Raw genomic sequence first — 20,122 nt, 5'->3', positions numbered from 1 at the left:
ATAATACCAAAATGTCTTAAGCAAATTGCATTGAAATAATAAAATGAGAGTAGAGTTCTCCACATTATGCAATTCTTTAAAATTGAAAATATTCAATTAAGCCTTTTAAAACTGAATATGGAATCAAAAAATTGCTGAGGGGAAGAATTTTTAATAGAAACTATTACACAAATATCAAATAAAAAAATAAAATAGAATTTAAATACTAATAGTTTCTTATTTGTTCCTATATTTCAATTAGTAACACTTTCTCCTATTTTTTTGTTTCTGTTAAATCATTTTTAGGGGTTTTCTCCTTTATGTTGAAAAACAGTTTTATGAAAAATTGGAAATTGAATTAAATAGGAAACATAAAGATGGAATGAAAAGTATATGACGCAAAAAAAAAATTTTCAGTTAGAGGTTTCATTTAAAACCAAGACTTTTTCTCTTTTAGAACTTCCAAAGAAATGTTTCCTCAAAATTCCCCAAACTGTCTATTTTATTACTTGTGGTTTTCATGTACCATTATATCATGATAAATCTTCTGTCACACAAAAGTTTCCAACTGAAGAGATTTCCTCCTAGATATGAAGATAACATCTTTTTACTGATGTGCATGAAAACAATTTTCTTAAAACTGAAAAAGTGTTTTACGAGTTGACCTCTTCACATATAAATCCCCAAGATACATCAAGCTGACTATTTTATGTTTAATTTTACTTACACCAAAAATACAAGTGTCTGTTTGCAACACCTACAGAGTTTAACTATGGTTATCAAGCAGAAAAATACACTTAAATCTGACCAACCCAGTGGTCTGGGATTGCAAAAGAAGCTAAGTCTGTTCCTTGATTATTATGGTATGTTCTGAAAAGTATCTAAATGGATATGTCCAGACTTCACCAGCTAAATCCTAACTTTACATTCTGATCTTAGCCCATTCCTCATACAAAACTTTCTTAAAAGGGCTGAAGGAAAAATCAAAAAAGTGGTTTTTTGAACGATTTGCACAGAATGCCAGTATAAGCAATGAAATAACAAATGCACTCTTACTACACAGTACCTTACCTGACTATGATGAACCCTGTGAGTTCTCGAGAAGATATGTAATAGATTTTGGATAAGAAAAAGTATTAAAGGTACATGCAGATTTATACAAAACCAATCAAAAAAGCTCTGGAGACATTTAACCTGCTAGGAAGAAAACTGAAGACCAAGCCTTCCCCATAGTAGCATTTACTGACATACTTTCAGAATCCCACATGGCTCCAAAAGCAGAAGTAGAGGAACAATATTAATCTAAAATTGAAGAAAAAATGCAAGGAAAAAAGTCTGACTAATCATGAACAGTAGACACTAAAAGTTAAAAGAGCTGTTACAGGAGGAACTAATTGCAGATGAACTGGAAAGGAACCAGATGGCTGGCACTTCAAACAAGGCTTCAAATAAGTTGTAAAAGAGTTCTTAAACAGAAAAATGGGGCGAAACTGGCAGCTGTGATAAAATATGTACTACATATGTAATGTAGCATGGAGGTACACAGGTTACAGGAGGACTTCTAATGAATGAAACGATAGACGAGAACAATAGTCAAAAAGAAAGTGGGAAAAAACAGATTAAATTGATCAAATTATTACAATAAATAAAAAAAACTTCCCAAAGTGCTTCCATGCAACTATTGAATGCCATGCTCCATGATTATGATGCTACCTGATTCCTCAAAATCTGCATGCAACTTACTTGGAAAGCAGATTGTTGCATTTCTGTATATGACAAGGGTGTTAAATCAGGGGATGAAGAAATAAAAATAATAATGATGGATAGTTTTATAAACAGTAGCTCTACTGTGGTACTGCTAGAGAAGTTTGCATATTCTCACTAAAAGTAAAGTTGTTAAGATTTATTGACATACTATGCTGCAGGGTTTTTTTTCACCAGATCTATGTGCTTTGATAAATTTAGCATAGACCTGAGTAAATAGTTCTCTTGCAAGGCAGAGTTAGGGAAAGGCAGCTGCATTAGGAAGGAAATTACAGTTTGAGGTAGCAGAATTGGAATTTTGCAGCCTCTTTCAATTTTATCACCATGTTTTTATCATAGTCATTCATTATTTGCACTTTAAAATGCCTCCCTATGTTTCATCATGATCAAGGCAGTTCAGAGAGGCTAAAATATACTTCTCTCCTACTTTCCTGCATGAGTAGTTAGCACCTAACAGTAAGACCTTAATTCAGATATCTAAAACTAAGTTTTTCAGTTATAGTGCGGACTGACTGGGAAACAACATTCTTCCTGTTGAGCTGGGTTGTCATTGTCCCAGACATGCGTACCAATGGGAAACACAGAAGGTCAGACACCTGTTAAAAGAAATGGTGAATATGACAGGGAAGTATTTTACCAGTTAAGATGAAAACCATGTGAATATTTGAAAGAGGAAGAGGAACTGGGGAGGGTCAGGAAGCGGAAATAAGAAAATGACAAGGGGAACCTGGACCTAGCAAAATAGTGCTTAAAGGGTAATAGAAGAAGGATAGGCCAGTTCTGTATTCACTGCAAATATACAACCCATTAACAGACAGAAGATAAAGGAAAACACTTTTATCTAAAATTAGCTTACAGTACTTCTATCAGAAAAAGCCTTTAGTCCTCACAAAATTTCTTTTCATTATTTGCACAGCCTGGACTATGGGCCAGTGTACCTATGAGAAGACTTATACAGTAATCACATGTCAAGTAAACTAGATGGGGACAGTGATTACTTTTAATGATTCAACTGAAGTGACAAGCAAGTTGCAAGAAGAGAAGTTTCTAATCAAAACATTATCATACATGAAAAACTGGGCTCTGTATATTTTGTTCAGGAATTTACAGATACAGCATTGGTTTAGGGTCTTCTTTAGACATCCGAGTAATTATTCATAGTTTGGGGTTTTTTTTATCTTACAGTCGGTTTTTGTTTTTAAATGTACCAGTCAGTTAAATACAGAGCAGTATAATATTTCTCTGCTGGAGAGAAGCTAAGAAACCAACCCACAAACCTAACACATAACCACAGTCTGCCAGGATATATTTACATTTTTCTGTATTCTCTCTTGAAACAAAAACTGCTTTAAAAATGCATAGCAGAGCTTGTTTCTGACACTTTTTTTTAATCCATAGTTGTGAACAGCTTTGCTGAGACTTCACACAAATTAAATACTTCACCTTTGGTACTGATTCTTCACCTGCTTGCTCACTGACTCTCTCAAGACAAAACCAGGGTTGTGCTGAGCAAAATTTGTGACCTTAAACTATATGGTACAAATACTATTTATGTTATCCATAAGGATTTCAGACCCTCAGGGTTCAAAAGCAGTTGAATGCTCCATACTATGCTGCTGCTTTCCACAATTTCCAAAACTTCCAGAGAGCAGATGAGTTCTTTAGGCAACACACAGCCTAGATAATATGAGATCTCTGTTTATAAGATTTCACAGCAACAGATTGCTTTCCAGACTGATACTTCTTGTGCCTACAGAACACATTGCTTATTTTACAAACTGGCAAGGAGAACAAATTATGATGATGCCTCCAGCAAATGACTTGCTCTGTATTGCTCTCCACAGGTCACTGCCTCCGAGGATTTCTCAGGACTGAGACCAAAAGCAAATAGCCTGCCTCAAATAGGAAACATTCAACATGCTCAAAAAGGATGCATTACTTTTCAGGCCAGAAAATCTGTGACCAGCAACTTTTTCCCCTTAACAGTTAACCATTGAAATGCTTTTCTGTCTTTTTGTTTTGTTTTGTTTTTTGCTTTTCACTTGTTATGCATTGTTGTGGTACCTTTTTTGTTTTAGATGTCACAGTTTTGGATAATGACTGTTGCACATATTCTAAGAAATGGTCTTATGATTGCTGATGATAAAGAAGCCTGTTTCTTTAGTCTTTTATAATTGCTGACAACATCTTTTCATGTCCATAGTATTTATGACAGCACTTCCCATGTGTATTACCTGGTGTTAATATCACATGAGTACACACCATAGTCATGGAGTCAATAGAATCATAGAATATTTCAGCTTGGGTGGGGACCTTTAAAAGTCTTCTAGCCAACCCTCAACCCCTCAGTAGCATTCTCCTCAACTGTGACACTTGGACTGACAAAAGGCAATGATTCCCATCAACATTTTTGGAACTGTTGCTATATTTGAACACTCTCTGCTCCTGTACACAATCCACAGCCAGCAAACCAAGGTGAGACACAGCACTGAGACAGCACCAATGCACAAATGGGCACACAGCACAGCCATCCTGCTTAATCCCTCGATACGCCAGCCTCGAGGAGCTGCTCACAAGGGAATTTCCATGGTACTGAGGAGACCACTATAAGACCATGTAAATGACACTTACATCTTAATGGTACCTACTGTTAACTCCAGTTACTGTCCCACTCTTCTTTTTCCTTTTTAATGTTTTTTATTTAATACAAAGTATTTTCTTAACGTTACTGAGATGTTGACAGATTATATCTGTCATTAACTAGTAGCAACAGGAACAGTAAGTGGCTTCTCAAACTTCTGTTTATACCTTCCATCCTGATGTGGTATTATTCTATCTAGTTGCTGAGCCTCTGCTCTTAGGAGGCTGCCAATTAAGGTAACTAATTGTGTGATGTGTGTCAGATTTCATAATTTAGAGCCACTATTTGTTTTTCACTTCTGACTAGAGAGTTGATATCCTGCATCACTTAAATCTTTTAAAGCCCTATTTGATACCATCCTACATTTCTCTTCCCTTTTGACCAAACATGTTGTTCCAAGCATGTCAGTTTGAGGATATTCCTCTCTCTATTATTAATGAAATAAGAATATTGATTTCAGAAGTACATATTGTAACAGTGTAAAGGATGTTGAGGTCTCTATGAGGAGTAGGGGGAGCTACCCCAGCCTCTTCCAAAATCTCAAAACTCTCCTTCCCTTAATATTGTACTTAAAAATGAGAAGATAGAACAATGGTCCTGTTTTGCTAAAAAAAAAACTAACACAAGCAGTTTTTACCAGCTATAACAGGAAACCATTTAGGTGCAAAATAGACTTTTGTAGATAGGATCTGCACCATAATAAATACTTCAGTTAGGGTCACTATCCACCTAAATAGATAGAAAAGGTTGTTTTATTTTCTCTGCTACTATTCTCTTCACAAAATGGATAAGAATTGACAGAATCTTCCTGCTGCATCAGCAAATATGTTTTCTCACTGTGCACTGTGCAAGGCTTTACAAAAAATGCAGGACAAAAGGACAAAAACCACAAAAAATCAAGGATTTTTTTTTTAATTAGCCCATTATTAAGAGTTTTATGCAAACTTGAGCAACAAACAGTTTCAGAAAGCTCTGTGCAATGTATACTCCTTTTATTTCAGAATACAGTAATTTCATGATTATAAGCCGCACCATTTTGACTAAAATTTTGGTCCGAACCCGAAGTGCGGCTTATAATCAGGTGCGGCTTATATATGGACAAAGAATGAAAAGTCGCTGTTTTAGTTTGGAGGACAGGTGTCTGCTAAGAAAGGCAGGAGTTTCTCTTTGAAATGGAGAATGTAAACCCCCTCCCTCCAAATTATTGCAACTTTGAAATCAAGGGGCTTTCAGGCAAAAATATGGAAATTAGGAATAACAGTTATTTTCTAGGGAAATTAAAATAGATATACAGTACTACAAAGAAACAAACTCCAAACCCTGACAAAGTCAGAGTACAACCTGACACCCTGTCAGGCAGGGTGCTGGTAGCAATCCATTAAATGGTGGCTGCATCCTCCTACAGTGACAGATGTGGTTCAGTTGAAGCAGTGCTCCTGTAGAAGGTGCAGTTTCCTTCCGGAGGTCCAGTGGTGATGTGGAGAAATCCGGTTTCCTCTGGAGTCCAGTGGAGAAAGGGGTTCCCTTAGTGTCCCAAAACCTCTGTTTTTATCTTGGTAAGAAATGTTGGGCTCTTCCCCTGGCTGGAGCAACTTCCAATGGGATGCAGTAATTTTATCAGTCACACAGTGGGACTCAATGGGCCATTAGCAGAAAATGACTCGCTGGAGGAAGGATGGGTTGTGAAAAGATAAAGAACAATGCCCTGCCTGGTTTCAGTGGATGGCCCATTAGCAGAATATCTACCGCTGAGATAAGGATCACTGCCCCCACCCTCAACAGTTGGTGATAGAACAGATACCTTTTATCACACTCTGTATTGTAACGTGCGGCTTATAATCAGGTGCGGCTTATGTATGGAAAAAACTGAAAAGTTGCCGACACCCAGAAGTGCAGCTTATACTCAGTGCGGCTTATAATCGTGAAATTCCTGTAAATCCTATTTTAAAAAGATACTTCACAAAAATGATTGCGTGTTCTAAATGAATGGGACTTTGATTAGCCCTTAATAACTCTGGTAATCCAGTTAGTAAAAGACAAGTAAGTAAGTTAAGGAAACTATTACCAGTGTTTAAATTAAATTACTGATCAGAAGGACTATGTGACTCGTGACCATTTTTCTCAATTTACCTCCTAAACATCCCAGCAGTGGAAGATGCATCAGCTAAACTGCATACCCTCCTAATAACTTTCTTATTCCTGCCTTCTACCTGTAAACCATATGCAGATTTGAGTTTACACATAATTTTCCAAGACATACAGTCATGTCAGAATGTTCACATAACTCGTAGTGTTTGACTTACAAATACAGAAAGATCACCTTTGTGAGCAACAAAAATGGTTTATACCTTCATTATCATCACAGAACTGTGAAGAAAACCTTTTCACTGTCAAGAGACACTAAAGCATCAGCAATCCTGTGCTCTTTTCTGTATTTTTGAGGCTAGAAGTTGAAGTATATTTTAAAAGGAGGAGTATGAAACTCAGAAAAAAATTCCTACCCTATTTTTAACTGCTTAATATTTTTACAGGATTTCTGCCAGTATTTTACATGCAGTGGTAATAATCAAGTACTTAACATATTGTTGGCACCAGGCAGCAGTCAGAGGCAGCTCTCCACAGAGGGGATAAAAGACTGGAACAGCTCACACAATGAATATGAAATACACTTCTCTGTCAAGTAGGAATATCCCAATATCCCTACATCACCAGTACTCTACTATGATCCCTTGCCAAAACCAGAATTTTTCCGAGAGTTTCTTTCAAAAAGACAGTATTGTATTACTTCCAGAAATAAATTTTTTAAAAAAAGAAACCAACAAATCAATGGGGAAAAAAATTAGTACAAACTACATACTGAGCTATTCTTTACCTGCAGGTTTGTTCTAACTTTCCAGGTTTGTGCTAACTTTGGATAAAACCAAAAAGTGTAAAAAAACCCACAGTAAAAACAAAATCTAAGACAAAATTAACATTTAGATATGCATTTGTAATATGAAATACAAAACAAATTTATGTGGAAATCTTTCCTAGTGCACAAAAAATAAATAGGCCATTTAGGAGCAGACACAGCTGAAAGCAATTCTAATACCAGTGAATGACTGCTGCATAAAGTGCACTGAAATTTTTCTTGCCGCTTACCCATTATTGAAAAGTACAAACTGCAGGTTACACTGTATCAACAGAAAGCATTTAAGAAGAGAAAAAGAAAGTTTAGGAAGTGAGTTTCCAAGAGCATGTTACCAAAGAGTGTGTCAAACTGTGCATCTAATGCTGTACTCTTCAGAATTCCTTCATTCCATGAGAAAGAATTGCATTTCAGTCATTAAAAAAGTCATCACTGCATCTAATTTGTGATGTTTATACAGCTGTTGGCACTAATTTAAGTGGCAGAGGGGTTTTAACTATTAGGTGGTTATCATAACACTACAGTAAGTAGGCACAACTGCAAGTGCCACACCTTGGGCATGAATAATTTCAAAACATGGTTCTTTGTATGAGCAGGTGAGGTTTCAGGTAAAATATTCCATCCCCATTTCCAATCCATATTTTAACAGATCTTAAAAAAATACAAACTTGATTGTGCTGTGGTACATTGATAAAAGCTTCAAAAAATGCAGATGGAAAATTTAGTTGTCAGTCTGCCAAATCAGAGTCAAAACAAAGTCTAAGCTCACTATGTTTGCAACCTTTTTGAGACAGGTAAATGGGCAAATGGCAGCATGGTGAAAGAGAGTGCTCAGCATGAAATAATAATGACAATTATTAAAGGAAAAATTAGACTGTCACCAGCATTTAATGTCATATGAAGTACTGGCATTTACTCCTTTAAGGAGTCTCCATTAGAGACAGTTTGCAACCCTTTGTGTAGAAGGTAAATATTATTTTATGCATATCAGCTAGCACTCTAGTGGCATAGCAGTGCAAGAAGGGATCTTTTCCAAATAAGTTCACACATACATTTTACTGCACCTAAAAATTAGAAATAATGTATTCTGATAAAAACATTTAAATTTCCAGTATAGACACTAATGGTAGGTGCCTCTGGAGATCTCCAGAGGGAGATTTGGTCTGCCTAATTTAAATAGTCAGACATAGGAGCATATCCTGCTATGGTAAGATTTCCTAAAATGAGGAAGACTTTATTTAACCTTTAAATACAACCTCCAAGTAATGGCTATTACTTTCAAAAGCAGTATCTTTTTGAGATTGTCTTCTGAAAGAAAAAACACACTGAAAAGACCAAGGTCTTGCCTGTAATCACAGCTCCAAAATATCACACTTCATAACCTTAGTATTTGTACTTGCAAGAATGATGAATTAATCATTGTATTAAATTATTGGGGAAGAAAGGAAAATAATTCCCATTACTATTTGTGCCATATGACACTGACTTTGCCCATCTTGATTACCTATTAGAGTGATAGTTGCAGATTGCAGTATATAAAATGATATGCACTGAACCTGTAATTTGCCTGCCATGAAGATAAATGAATGAAGACGAGTCAATCATTCAAAACTCTCCAAAATACCAGCCTGTACAAGTAAGGAGTTTTACAGAAGAGGGTGACTTTTCCAGCCATATTCAGCACTGACTGGTTCAGTAAAGCTTATATCAGTTTCTCTAATTGCACTTTGATGTTGTGAATATGAACCTGTGGAGTCCAGGGCACAGATTACAGCTGTTGGGGTCCAACAGAATCAAGAAGTTCTATTGATTTTTTTTGGTAAATCCACTATTTACAGAAAAAGGAGGATTACTGTGAGCCACTCACAGAGGAGAACTGCACAGAAACCACAGCCTGCTGAAAAGAGATACTGTCACTTATGCAAGCAGGGGTTGGTTTCAGCGGTTTGAAGTTTTTAACAGGAGACAACTTGGAAAAACAGACTTAAGCACTGTATATTGACATATTTTAAAGCTAATTCTTTGCTTGGGATTTTTATGCCTTTGTATATCCATCAGGAAAAAATAGAGGAGATGCTAAGGTATTTGATATTTTCTGGATACAGGGCAGAATGGTGTTGACCTGATTTCCTATATGTGATGTATATCTAATATCACATTAGATATGATCAGAAAGGGGATCTCAAAAATATCTGCCCTTTTACTATTTTTACCCTAAAGATGAATTAAAGTATATAGTTTTGTAAATTTCAGGAATGATTAGTTTTGAAAATTTTGATCAGTATGTTTTGTTCCCACTATTTAAATTTAAAATTTATATTTTAAATAGCTATTTAAAATTTTTAAATTTAGTAGTAGAGCTTGGATAGTGTGTTAGGTTTAAGTATGACTCTGTCTCTGAGGCATCACCACAATCCATTAAGCTCCCCTTATTTTCTTCCTATTATAAGCTTAATAAGTGATTAATCTTTTTTCACATCACACAGGACAAAAAGATGATATTTAATATTTGAATCTCTAATTTACACTCCTCATCTTCCTTTCCCAAGCAGTAAATGGTGAAGAAGAAAGCTTTTTTTGCAGCTTCTTTAGCCCCTTTTTTTTTTTTCTGGGAAAAGCAGTTATATGTCAGGTCTCTAAGGATTTTGATGCTCTCTTATCCTTGACCCTATTTTCATATTCAGAGCTACAAGGAAAGAAACTATCCCACAGAAAGAAAAGATACTTGGAGGTTAGTAAGGCATTTCAGTATGTAAATTACATGTCCTTTTCCCCAAGATCCACTCCAGTCTTTAGGGACTACGGCAAGTAAGCTCTCAAAATGAAATACTTTATAATGGAAATATTCTATTCCACTGTTTTAGGTACTCACTCAAGGAGAAAACAGCACAACTTCAAGTCTCTAGAGGAAACCAACACAATAAACTCTACAGAGCAGTTTTATTATCAAAGGAGAAATGCATTCCTGATAGATGAAAGACCTTGGAACTTACCAAGTAATTTTTGCAAAGTTTATCTTTGTACAGTATTTTGTAGTTATTAATCAAATCATGGCATCTCTTGTAGGGAAAATTGCATTGATTTTCTCACCATTGTAGATGCCATTTTAATAAAGAAGAGAGACAAAAGCATGATCCTGAAGCTGGAGGGATAAAAAAGATATTTCTTTTAAGAACAAAAGGATAATGATTGCCTTTGAACTTCATACTAATGCCACTTCTCTGAGAAAACAACACTACTGATGGAAAAGAAATTTTCCTGTTTTTTTTTCTTTTCATCGCTATTTGTTTTGTTGTCAGAGAAGAGTTATTGTTCACAATTACAGATATAAGAACCAGGAGGTTTTACTGTGAAGCTATCAGTAATATTTCAACCCCAGAAACCATGTGGGAAACCGTATTTAAAAGCTGTCAAGAAGACGTAAAAACAGAATTAAAGCAAGTCCTTAGATGGATCTAAATGCACTAGTCAAGGAGAAGATATTTAATATCTCTAATTCTCTTGTTTGGGGAATGGGTTACAGAAGAGAAAGGGGAGACAATAAAAGTGAGAAGCTTCATGGTCTCCCTAAGTAGCATCTCCTTTTACCAGTGCAGAGGAGAGGATAGTGGGTTAAATGGGTCACTGACAAGAAATGCCTTGAGCACCTTTCTGGTCACTGAGCCTTCAGCTCAGAGTGAAAACTTTTACTTTTAAACTGAAATATAGAGTTGTCAGCAAAATAACTGCTGCCTTCAACAGAATTGTTTTTGTCCTTTATTTCTGGTTATCTGTGCATATAAATGTGGTATGTAACTAGAGATACCTGTAATCCTGTAAATTTATTACAATATAATGATTGTACAGACCCATAATGGAATTTATTTCCTTGTAAGCCTTGAATTTAGTAACTCACAGATATGTACATCAGGTAATGAACACAAATTTGTTTAGCAGGCATGTGATTTTCATTCAAACTTCCTAGTTTTTCTATCTGGTATCTAAATAAAAAAAAAAAAAACCCTCACAGCAATATAAGTTAAGAAAGAACTTAGATTTAGTGAAGAGGGAAGAGGGAAATTATGTTTTATTGTTATGTAAACATATGCACCCACTTAATATCCCTAAATCATACTGTTTGTGCTTCTGTGTGCTTACTGCAATGCTGAGTTGTGGTACTTGCAGGTACAGATGGCCCAGCTGCCAGAGCCTCACTTCCTACACTTATCTACCATATGCAAGCCTTTTAACTAAATCATTTTTAATAACTGAAGTGAGACAGAGAGCAACTAGTGTTTTGGTGTGGATGTGCATTCAGTAGAAACTTGAATTAACCTTTATGGTGCAGTAAATTAATACTTTCATTATTAAAGTGGTAGTTAGAACTATAGTGTATCCATAGGAAAAAGTGTCCTTACCTGAATAATATGTTTCAGCTTGTCAATAATTTGACTTATTACAGGATCTTTTCCCTTCACTTTTACTTCTGGATTTTCAGACTGAGCTTTGATTCCACTGCCAACCACACGGTGGGTATAGCTAGTTTAATACAGAAACACACATAAAAATGGTTAAGTAACTTACTCTAAGAGTCATCTTCTAGTTTGTATTATCTCTTGTGGCACCAGCATATCTCTTTAATGAGATGCATTAATTTTATGCAAATATTTTTTTCACAAAAAAAGAAATGCCACGAAGTATAATTACCTTCCACAAAGTTCTGTTATTTATTAGCACTCTAAGTTTACTGCAAACCTTAATAAAGTTACCTTCATTTGTAGCATGAAACATTCAGCCCTGTGCATGTCTTTTTGAGTGCATGCAAAAAGGCTGTATTCCATTTTGATTTTGCTGAATACAGTGACATGATGATTGCCTAAATGTGTGGTATTTCAGGTTTTTAAAAACAACCTCCAGACTCCATACACACTGTATGTTCAGAAATAAACCTGAAGTTTTCTAGTGTTTTTGTGAGTGTATGCACAGACAGAATATTTATTGAAGGATAACAGCCAGATTGTGCATAAATTATTAAGCATTTTATAAATTATATAAGTAAGAGTAGGCCAAAATGTACTTAATATATAGATATATAAAAGAAGAAGTAAAGAACAGATATAAGCTGATTCCAAAAAGAACTGCTTGAGTAAGTAGAACATTGTTTATAACGCATAAAAATTCAAAATACAGTAAATAAACTAACCACCAAGCTGGATTCTGTAGCTTTTTAAGAAGCAATTCTTCATTCAACTTACCATATTATATATAACACTCAAGTTATGCAAGAAAAACTGAATATCTACCTTCTCATCACAGATATTGTACATTATGCAAATACTCTCCATATGCTATAATTTTTCAGTGTACTCTATAAGAGGATAGCTCTGTATGTCTCTGTTTCAAAAGTATTGTGCCAGCTGTTATGCTGTAAGAAAAAGAGAGGAAATAACCTTATCACAGTAAAGGAATGTCTAATTCCTGCCTGTTAGATCCACATATAAGCACAGACAACACAGCTTATTAAAATTTTGCAGAATTTCTTTTATGAAAAACATTACAGGTCCACTTAACTCTGCAGAGACGCTTGCAGATATGCTAAACAATGAATGCAGTTCAGTAAAACACGGTTGCCACATAACAACAATATTTTGTCCTTGATCTTTACTTAAATATCACCTTAAATGAGATTTAGGATGATTCTGAGGAAGTATACACACTGAATAAATGAGCGGCTCATACACTTGAAAAGGTTTTATTTTGATTTACAGCAGACAGCTTTTTGTGCTGTCTTGGAGCAATGGAGCCATTTGCCAGTTTGAAGTGCTGGGGAAAAGCTTTGTATAGGGGTATGTACAAAATCTGCAGTCTGCCTGCAAGTCTTGGGACATTATTCAATGCAGCAATTTGGGCTGGGTCAACAAATCTTCTGGTAATTCTAAGTGTGAAAAAAAATTAAAATTAAACATAAAAACCTTCAAAAATTTCTTTGGCAGTCATTTATATAAAACAAAATATATAAATAAATAAGGAATTAATTCCAGCTGAACAGTGCTGCAGTGACCAGAAAAAAACAACTGGTTTAACTGACATACTAATTTAATGCAACACCAAATTTCTCTTCACACCATAAAACCATAAAAAATCTTGAAGGTTATGTCTATTCCTTCTATCCAGTGGTCTTGCTCTGTTTCACAGCATGCAAAATCTGCGTTCTCACTTTCTGTCACTCAGAATTCTTCAAGTAACACCTTTTTTTTCAAATGCTGCAAATCCAACTATTACACATTTGCCTGTGAACTTCATAACTGGGCAAAAGAAATACCCTTTCTCTTTTTTAAAATTCATTATATTCATTTCTCTAACCATGCAGGAAGAAATAAATCATGCAGAAGCTGAAACTTCCCTAGACTACAATATTATTAGTTTAACTCACCTTGGAATTATTTGGCAATGACTCATTCAAGACTGACTATCATTTCCTTTTCAGCCATTTCTATGATGAAATCAGAGTCTTGCACAGCTGGTATTGCTGTAGGACTGACTCCCTGGGAGTAGCTGGGAAAGTAATGCTGTCTTGTGAGTGGACCTGTTATTAGGAGTTTCAATCATGTTCTCCAACCTCTTCAGAGACAACATTCTCTAAACTCCCCTTCACCTTTTTACAGTTGAGAGTGGGGAAGGGTAAGAAGCTGAAGCAGAAGTGAAGTGCAATGAAACAGTGACAAGTAGCACACTAGTGCTTGATAACACCACATCTTTAAGTCTATTTGTATTGAACAAATATTTGGATCAATAGGTATTGGTAGTAACAAACTTGGTGTTACTTTTTTTTATTACCTCGCTGTTTAGCACATTTACACTTTCATTCTCACTACTGAGCTTTCTCTCACCAACAGCTGGCATGATCCTTTCTGGGGCTTACAGAACAAATTTGTTATTTTTCCTGCTTTCTGCTGCCTGCAGGTTCCCTTTTCCTCCACAACATTTCCAAATGTAACAGTAAACTTTTCCACCTAAAACCTTCACAAATACACTGACTGCCCCCAAACTCTCCAAATTCTGCTCTGTGAAAACTGACACATTTCACCCCTGTTTCCTGACATTTTTGTCTGTTACAGGCTCCAGAAGCTCCCAGTTAACATACAAGTTTATGTCAATAGAGAGAATAACAATCCTTATAGACCAACTCTTTGGACCCAGTATTGGTATAATCACCACACATTCCAAAACTTACCATATTCCCACCTTGACTCTTAAAGGAGTTGATATTTCTTCCAAAAAAATCCTTATACTTTTGAAGTGATGTGTTCTAATTCAAGATTTGTAAAGTTTTTACTCCTTTGAGAGCTTTTAATTTGCATTCCAAGACTTCAGTCTTGAAATTCATCCAGGTTCTGGATGTGAGTTCTGCCCAGAAACATACAGGGAGTAACCATTATACATGGAAAATGAGGAGCTGAATCTCAAAACTTAAAATTAATTTAAAAGCAATTCAGTTTGTAAGAATATTTTACCCAAAAATGTATTTGGTTTGCGTGGCAAAAGCACAACCCAGGGGAGGCCGCAGGAGTGGCTTCTGGACAAGATGCCAGAAGCTTTCCCGTGTCTGGCAGAGCCAATGCCAGCCAGCTCCAAGACAGACCCACTGCTGACCTAGCCCAAGACCATCAGTGATGGTGGTAGTGATCCTGTGACAACAGATTTAAAATGGAGAAAAATCTGCTGAGGCAAGAGGAGGTGGACGGGATGAATTGAGAATATGAGAGAAACAGCCTTACAGACCCATGGGATAGACTCCATGCTGGAGCAGGAGAAGAATGTGAAGAGGAAGGAGTGGTAGAGACAGTGTATAATGAATGCCCAAATCTGCGCACACTCAATATATTGAAGTAAATTAATATATATGTTTGCATTTTTCTTGTTATTGGAAATCCTAACCCATATTAAATTTGATTTCACTGCAAGGTGATCCAGCTTTGACCAAATGCCATAAAAAAACTCTCATTTAACTTTGAGTTTGTTATAATTACATGCTTTGACAATTCATAAGGCAGATTGAAACATCTTTTTCTTTCTTCACGTGTATAAGGTGGCATTGACAACACCTCATGAAACATTGCTTTATTGATTCTTATCATAAAAGTAAGATTATGAAAGTCAACATATTTTTTTAAATCTACTTTTTGTCTGCTTGAAAATGGTATCTTTGCCTACAAAATTGCAAATTACTTGTAAGTTGTTGTTTTATACTCCACATAATTGTGTTTAACTAACAAATGTCTATAAATCTAACATCTTCAAATACTCTAACGTAAATGAAATTATGTGTCAGCTAAACAGGCTATTGGTAATCTGAGCATGGTACGCAAAACTTCATCCCTGTAGACTCACATTTCTATGCAAAAATTGTTTCCCTTTATTTGGGGGTGGAGGGAAATATAAAAGTCTCAGACTCTTGGTTTAAGAGACTTCATTCATTTTAAAGTTTTAATATGGCATTAATCACTCTCTGTTTCTCTAACTCCTAATGTACAAGTAATGGGAAAAATATTTTAAGGATCCCCACCGAGGTAGTCTGACTTAAGCAAGTGTTGCTCAGATTTGAATCCTGGGGAAAAAAATGACGAATTTCTTGCTGGAGAAATAATAGACCCGCCATCTGTGCTCATTTCTGTACAAGCATGGTAATGTATCACATCTCTTTAATAGGCAGACTTGGTCCCCAAGTACTATTCATTTTCATCAGCATTTGGAAAAAAAAAAAACCCCAAGAACCAATATATTTGTATTCTATAAACATGTTTTAAAGTGATGAATAACAAGATACCCATTTTCTGAGCTCAGTATATGAATATTCATATATATTACCTATTACTCCCTACTGTATTTATGAATACTATTGGTGGGGTTTACTTCTGATTCTCTCAAGATCTCTGATGAAAGAGGAAATAATGTGTTGTTTACTATCACCAATTTCTTGGTACATGCAGTTGTAAAAGCTATTAGAAGTAATAAATACATCAATTCTTGTATGATTCAGCCATTTGGGTGTGGTGCTTCAGGAAGATCTGTACATGTATATCCCTCCTGCACAAAATAATCTGTATTATTTTGTGATGACAATTAATACATCATATTTATGTTCAGCAACTGATTATGATTTTATTCTTTGAGCTACTTTTAGGCACTTTGACCGTGTTTTCAAGTGGGAGATTAAAACAGTGAAGGTGTACTATGACAGAAAAACTATTTCCAGAACACCCCTAACTGCACTGGAAGTCAAGCCTCTCCCAAGAGACCTGGTATTCTCCACTTTAGCAAGTTTACCATCCTGATGTATCTCTTTCAACTGCTATCATCAACACCTGTCACTGCCTTCTTCTGGCCACCTGTGGTGTTCCCCAGGAACCAGTACTGGGGTCCATCCTGTTGAACATCTTTATTGACGGTTTGGAGAAGGGACTCAAACACAGCCTCAGTAAGTTCACAGATGACACCAAATTAGGTGGGAGTGTTGATCTACTGGAGGGTAGGAAGGCTCCGCAGAGAGATCTGGAACTATTGTGGAAGTGTCTGGATCTGTCACTTGGTTTATGGTGATAATGCCGCTAGTTTGGTGGTGGGACTAGATGATATTAATGCAGAGATTCCTGAGCAGCTCTTGATAGTGGCAATTGACTCAAGCACTGAAAAGCACAAGAATCACTGAATCATAACCAAGTGCTTGGGTCAATTGCCACTATCAAGAGCTGCTCAGGAATCTCTGCATTAAGTTGTCAAGTTACAGGGCTGTGAAATTGAGACAACTGTTCTGTTTGTGAAAGGCTTTCACTGGGGTACATTGCCTTACCCTTGAAATGCTGGTGTGTTTAAGGTAGTCACACGGTTATGAGATGTTCAGTGGGGCCATAGCTGCTGCAGCGGTACAGAGACACTGCCTGACAAAGCTCGTTTTGTTTATCACTTTATGGCACTAGGATTCTCACCTTCATTTGTGATATTTCATCTCAAATGAGATCTTACTGCATTTGAGTAATCTCCATGACAGTAAACAGAAAACAATCATAAACTCCTCATATGGTAATAATGGAGAAGACTCTCTCCATCCACCTAATTTTCTCCATTTGAAACTAATTTGATGTAAATTATACAAAGCTGGTTTTCACCTTGCTTGAAGTAAGCAGTAAAATGCTAGGAAATTTGTTTCAAAGTAAATGTTTGCTTCCACTGGATTCTTTGGGAAGATTCAGATTATGAGAATATAATGCTCAAGAGACAAAAAAACCTTTCAAAAAGTGTATTTATTTACTGTATTTACATTCCCTATTTTCATCTCCTTTAACTGCCATTGATACAGTGACCAAGCTCCACCTTCTGCAGAATTGTCTCTTCTTCATGAAATGGATTTTTTTTTTTTATATCCTCTAGTTTTTAAAAGTAAGCCTTCATGTACTGGCCTTGTTAAGGGATTTGGTTTGTTCAGCTTCTCACGTTAATTGAATTCTAAATTACTTCAGAACTTAGCTGGTTGGCACTTACAAGTTTCAAGCAAGCACCTGTATTTATATAGTCTCACTGTGTTTAAGAACAGTAAAATAGCACAGTGTGCCCACTACATTTTATTTCAGACATGGGATATGATTTTTAATAACTCCTTCTCAGCTTGCCTGCTTTATGATTGCTGATCATTACTGGTTTACACCTGCTATTGCTAGCATCTTCATCATCACGGCTGGGCATTTCAGAATTCTGGGTAATGTTAATTGAGAAATTAACAATTACCTCAATACTAGTAAAAAATAAACATATACAGCAACAAATGAGTAAGAGTGTTCAGTGGTGTCAGTTTTAATTAGCAAAGCAGAACAAATCAAAGACACTGCAATAGTAAAAACAAAGGAAGATGTGCTGGCTATTTTTTAGTCTTACATAGTTTTTAAGAGTAGACGTTGCAAAATTAGCTTCAGAAAGTTTGTAAAAAAAGTCTTATACCTTGCTATCAGAGACAGAACTTGTAGTAATTCTAGGACAGATCCCATTTGCCATAGACATTTTAAATACATTTTAATTGATAAAAATGTCAGAAAAATAAAGTATTTGAGTTTTTCAATGAGAATTTATTTTTGGACTTGCAATTTAGTATATGCTTCAAAAAAACAGATTGCTTATGCGCTTGTCAAACATGTAGAGCAGAAAAAAACCTGAGTAAAATTGTACTACTTGTGTTTCAGAAAAAAAAAAAAAGTTCCTACAACTATTTAGGCTGAAACACGTCTTTAAAAAGATATGTATATAATTTTTTATCATTAACCAGACCTGCCTTGTTAAAGGAAAACAAAAAAGAGCAGATCAGCCATAAGACTTTTTTACATTTGAAGACTAAGCGACGTGTTTTTGAAATACTGTTTTTAAAACAGGTATTTCATTTTAACACAACATATTTGAAACTAGGTTCACATTAGTACATAATAAAGTATTACAGAGTCTTACAGAGTGTTTCTTTCAATGAATTTCCAAGTGTGGCCAAGTCCTGTTTTTTATCTTGTACTGTACAAAATCTTTTATCATCAATAATTTCCATTATGTTCTAATCCTACAAAAAAATTTTTGAGCTCTTCTAAAGCTCATAAACCCCAACACTCCACCACAGTCTTTATTTGAACACTAAAATTTTTGAGAGGATTCAATATGTGACTGGAAGTCAGTTGGTCATAGTTTTTATGTTGGCTGTGTTTTCTAAAAAGAAGTTCTTAATAAGCCATAAGAAGTGCTAATGATGTCCCGGAGGCTGCCTTAGGCAGACAGGTCTCCCATGAGAGACTTTCGAAAGCATCAACTGGAAAGTCTCCAGTTGCTATGTGTGGAACCTGCATTTAGAAGAATTGTTTTACTATGCATCTGAAATCTTCCACAGGATGTGTGTCTGTTAAGTCAGACTATCCTTTTTGCAAATAATGTAACTTCTATTAAAAGCTAAATTTTCTTCAGATGAAAAAATGCAGTAACCTACATATTGAAAATTCATTTTTTAAGCTTTCTTCTAGCACAGCAAATTTTATACTGTTTCAAAAATTGCAGAACTTTAGAGGAATTCTCCTCAAAAGATGCCATGGAAATTAGTCTTCTTGTCAATTAAGGTAATCACTGTAATAACTATTTATCTGTACTTATGCTTTCAGTATGTTGCTATTTTCTGGACAGAGACACTATTCTTATATGTAACGCAAAATGAATGCCACAAAAAGCAAGACAAAACATGTCTGTAATGCACCTTAATAAATAAATGTGTTCTAGTAATTGCAAGATCTGTCAAAGAGAAAAGAGCTTTGAGACAGATATTTCATTTAAACTAGGTGCCTTGGGTAAGTCACATGCTTAAAATTGAGAAAATAAATTCTTATTACATTAGAAAATAACTAAACAACAGACATATGCAAGTGCACTAAATATAGATAAATGAGGACAACAGTATCTCCTTCTTGTAGCATTCTGGAAATCTTCTAACAACTGTAATAATTCTACTGTACCTTCATTTAATGGAGCAAGGAAATGAGAGATATTAATTACCATAAACAAGCACATAAATGTTTACACAAATAGCTGGCAAAACAAAAGGAATTACCCTGAAAAACAATTCAAGCAACTTGGAAATACAAAGCTGTCAAGCCTAATTAGTGTAAAATTGAGAAGCCTACTTCCCCTATAGGATACTAAAGTATTTCTGCTTGGAAATGACAAAAAGATCATACAACTGTGGCATTATGTAGGACACCAAACCTTGAAGACAGAAGTATGACATGCCATATTTTGTTCAACATAATGCTTCAGTGCAGAGACCAAAGGGTCCTCTA

The 20,122-nt window shown here is 35.5% G+C and overlaps 1 protein-coding gene across 8 annotated transcripts in view; it reads right to left on the bottom strand.

Annotated features, from left to right (window-relative positions):
- Nucleotides 1-20,122, bottom strand: part of GPC5 (glypican 5) — a 620,023-nt gene that overhangs the window by 406,151 nt on the left and 193,750 nt on the right. For all 8 annotated transcript variants that reach the window (XR_004417012.1, XM_033051489.1, XM_033051492.1 and 5 more), the window contains exon 6: nt 11,690-11,810. Coding sequence is in view for 7 of the 8 variants with exons in the window: in XM_033051489.1 (XP_032907380.1) it covers nt 11,690-11,810 (121 nt within the window). In the remaining variant the exon portion in view is untranslated. The remainder of the gene's footprint in view (nt 1-11,689; nt 11,811-20,122) is intronic.

Source organism: Catharus ustulatus, chromosome 2 (assembly GCF_009819885.2).
Source record: "Catharus ustulatus isolate bCatUst1 chromosome 2, bCatUst1.pri.v2, whole genome shotgun sequence".
In the NCBI taxonomy this organism is placed as follows: Eukaryota; Metazoa; Chordata; class Aves; order Passeriformes; family Turdidae; genus Catharus; species Catharus ustulatus.
This window is presented reverse-complemented; position numbering and strand designations above follow the sequence as displayed.